Consider the following 4417-nt stretch of genomic DNA (forward strand, 5'->3'; position numbering starts at 1 on the left):
AGATGTGTATAAAAGCTCCCTAGGGAGTATTCCATAATATTGCAGCAGCTACATCAGTGCATATTGGCATTTAACCCTACCAGGTACCCACTTATATTCCTGGTGGAGAGAACCAATGCAGATAAAGTGCCTTGCCCAAGGACACAAGTGAAATGCCCAGTGAGGAATTGAAACCCTGACCTCGAGGTTGGGAAACCAAACCATTCCCGCAGTGACAAACCACTTCAGATACACACACACACACACTAATAGGCAGAGTAGAAAATAAAATAATGTTTTTGAATTAATAGAAGGAGCACTAGACCATAGTTGCTGCTGCCGCACTGTGAACTGCTTGAATCTCCATCTGTAAAGGTTTTCACAACTAGACTGAAAATTCACATTTTCAACTCCATTTAATGTCTTTGTATCTTTTGTTTTCTGGTTTTCTGAATATCTTCAATAATATTTATTCTTGTTTACAGAGTAAGTGTGAATGTAGAGTGTACTATCATCAAAGTGATGAACATACTTGTGTCTTGGTTGATCTATGTACGTTGATTAATGCTAGTGCTTGTCAACCCAATGCTGAGTGTTACATGGTTACACCCGGACAAACTGGATGCAGGTGTAAGCAGGGATATGTTGGTACTGACATCTGTACTGGCAATATTATGCAGGTGAGGGATGATCAGTTATTTATTACCTTTACCAAGGAGGTTATTTATTCACAGCTGTCTGTCTGTCTGTTTGTTAGCAAGATGGCGCAAAAACTAATGAATGGATCATCATAAAATTTAGTGGAATGGTACATGAATTACATTTGCATGCATTTACTGTACATGATTGATCTGATTTGGTTTTGGTAGGGGATTAGTTTTTTTGTGTGGGTGTGTGTGACTTGTGATCCTGTTTCTTTTTTGTGTGTTTGTCTATTTATATTTATGCTTGTAAAAGATATTTTAAGATATCCTGTTATTTGCAAGTAATTTTTTGAAATAAAGAAATAAATAAAGAAATACAGTAATAGTTGACGAAAGACACCATTCAGTTTTCGGGAGAAAAGATCAAGTGATATGGTCAAGGTCACAGAAATTTGTTTTTTTTTTCTGTTACCCTTGAGCATAAAAGAAAATAATGGAATTGCCTCGCGTATTCAGTCAGCACTCAATAAAACAGTGAATATGATAGGTGATTCCATTATTTTTATGAGGGTATGCTGCAACACTCAAGAAAATAATGTGCCTGAATATGATGGGTGATTCCATTATTTCCTTGATTATATGCTGCAGTTTTGCCCATCATACACGGCCAGCGTATTGTGGGTACTGTATTTATTCACAGGGCAGAGGTACATGTACTCTATGGAGTGACTGCTATAGCTCATTTTGATTTAGTGTTAATATACCTATTATTATTATTATTATTATTGTATATTTATATAGCCCATATCTAAAACTCTATGTGCTTAACATTTCCAAATTAATTATTATTTATTTTATCATTAAATTGTTATTTAATAATATGTTTATTATTCAATTCGCCCCTGCTCAATCCCATACCTCTACCTAAGTGGCGCGACCGAAGGAGTAGGTTTCACATTTGCCCTACCACAGACGGATGGGTGCTCGGGGATAGTGACTAAGACGCTAGCCCCTAAGAGACAGAGCAGCCGGTAATCAAAAGAGAGTAAGAAAAAAAAAATAAAGAAAATACGGTAGACGACTGATGAAACAGGCGGAAACAGAAAGATGGGTTTTAGTCTTTAGTTAACAACAAATGCAACAGTCACTACCCTAATTTATAGGTAATTAGTCAAAGTTTATGAAGCATGTTATATAGTAAAGGAGATGAAAGGTAGGAGAATAACCCACACATATTACCTAATATACAATGGTTTACTGAAGCAGATCGCCCATTCTTCTACCTTCCACCTTACTGCATGAATGCAACTTGCATCCACCATGTGCTGCTTATTCAATGAGATTTGTACATTTGTGTTTATGTATATATGATTATTTTGTGCCTTAAACATAGTTTTGCAATATATTTCTTTTGATGCAGTGCATTTTCCTTGTTTAAGTTAGTATTGTATAAGGAACATTTTGAATTTGATTTGTTCTAGCATTTGCGTAGATTGAACACTGACACTGAGGGCAGTCTCTATCAACAATTAACTACAGGTATTGTTTTGCTTGAAGCTGCTGACCTAGGGGTCATGTTGAGCAGTGTAAACTCCTACTTTACATTATTCATACCAAATGAGGGCGCTTTTGACAAAATGGATCAACAGGTAAGATACATTGACTGAGATTGCCAGCAATTATGTTAAATAAAATTATGCTGGACGTGTAGAGTTCATCACATTTTACCAGTACACTATGCAGTTCAAAATTTTGGTCATTTGAACACATCACCAATACACAATATTACCCCATTGGACAACATATATATGTAGTCTTACATAGCAGCCACATTCGGCGGTGGATCAAGGGTTAGGGTTAAGGTCATTTGAACACATCACCATTGCCCAATATTACGCCATTGGACCACATATATATGTAGTCTTACATAGCAGCCACATTCAGCGGTGGATCAAGGGTTAGGGTTTCGGTCATTTGAACACATCACCATTGCACAATATTACGCCATTGGACCACATATATATGTAGTCTTACATAGCAGCCACATTCAGCGGTGGATTTAGGGTTAGGGTCATTTGAACACATCACCATTGCTGTATTTACTGCACAATATTACCCCATTGGACCACATATATATGTAGTCTTACATAGCAGCTACATTCAGCAGTGGATCAAGGGTTAGGGTCATTTGAACACATCACCAATGGCTGTATTTACTGCACAATATTACCCCATTGGACCACATAAATGTAGTCTTATATAGCAGCCACATTCAGCAGTGGATCAAGGGTTAGGGTTAGGGTCATTTGAACACATCACCAATGGCTGTATGTACTGCACAATATTACCCCATTGGACCACATAAATGTAGTCTTATACAGCAGCCACATTCAGCAGTGGATCAAAGGTTAGGGTTAAGGTCATTTGAACACATCACCAATGGCTGTATGTACTGCACAATATTACCCCATTGGACCACATAAATGTAGTCTTATATAGCAGCCACATTCAGCAGTGAATCAAGGGTTCTTCTTTAGGCGGGAAGTATAGGGGGAGGGGGAGGTGAATGCATTTTTAGTTCATCTACCTTGTGTAATGTTATAAGTTGTTTATGCATTTCACTGTAATTTTTTGTTTAACAAAACAAACTATATTGAAACACTCTAAGAAATACAAATTGTGTTAACATAAAAGTTTAGTTACCTGTTTAATATCATTTAAAATATGTAGAATGACGTCAATTTGATAGGCACATCTTTGATACATGGTCTTGGTCTTGTCAAAGTTTGAAGAAACATCGAAAGCAACCAAAGTGCCAGACAGAAAAATCATGTGGAAAGGGAAAAAACTGAACAAAAACAATGACTTTTCTGCTGGTGCAGGAAAAACCAACAACCAGAACGAGAACAGCGACTTTGCTGAAGATTTATGTAGTGCCAATTCTAATGCTTGAGCATTATCACCACAGATTACTGGATAACAATACATATAAATGGTTCATTTTAGGTTTTAGATGAAGCCAGGAATGATAGGGAGTTTGCACGTTACTTGATGAAGATGTTCATTGTTCCAATTCAACTGGACTCTCAGAACCTCATCAATGCTGGCTATGTCTTTAACTTGCTGGGTTTTCAAGCAGAAGTTGTTTTAGATCAGGTAATTGACCTCTAATTACAATGTTAGTTTCTTGTCATAATAACATTATTTTGACCGCATTTAATTTTTCAACACGTCACATTTTTAAAATCATTGTAAATTAATGTATGTAATAGGATGTAAATTAAAATCGAAGTCGAATGTTTAATGTAAGGATTTAAATAATAGAGAATTATAATAACATTGTGCATTTAGAAATAGCTATTTTAATTGTTACATTTTGGTATTTTATTTGGTAATTTGATGATTTGCATTTTCATATTTTTGACTGTCATTCCAACAAGCTGTATCATAACCTTAGTGGTGATATTCTTGCTTGTTTAATAAAACATTATTTTTTATTTGGTTTAGGAACATAATGAGTTAAAATATAGTCTTGTTTCTGAGATGAAGGTTGCCACATTGATTTCTACGAACCTGGTTGCTTCCAATGGGATAATTCATGTACTGAATCAAGTGTTGTTTACCAAACCGCCCATTGCCAGCAATACATCAGTAAGTCTATTCAACAATATTGTAATAAAAAATTCATAAGTGTTTGCTAATATCTATTTAAAATATACAAAACACATTTTTTCGTATATAATACTTGCTTTAAATACATTTAAATGTGTGTATTTTACAATACTGTATATATA

General features: G+C 35.4%; 1 protein-coding gene across 1 annotated transcript in view; it reads left to right on the forward strand.

Annotated features, from left to right (window-relative positions):
* LOC117116617 (stabilin-2-like) overlaps nt 1-4417 on the forward strand; it is a 13300-nt gene that overhangs the window by 2517 nt on the left and 6366 nt on the right. The window contains exons 2-5 of the mRNA XM_033260689.1: nt 465-659; nt 2105-2272; nt 3630-3779; nt 4131-4274. Coding sequence (XP_033116580.1) covers nt 465-659; nt 2105-2272; nt 3630-3779; nt 4131-4274 — 657 coding nt within the window. The remainder of the gene's footprint in view (nt 1-464; nt 660-2104; nt 2273-3629; nt 3780-4130; nt 4275-4417) is intronic.

This window comes from Anneissia japonica, unplaced genomic scaffold, assembly GCF_011630105.1.
Source record: "Anneissia japonica isolate Jap-2015-1 unplaced genomic scaffold, ASM1163010v1 scaffold2737_len523936_cov211, whole genome shotgun sequence".
NCBI lineage: Eukaryota > Metazoa > Echinodermata > Crinoidea > Comatulida > Comatulidae > Anneissia > Anneissia japonica.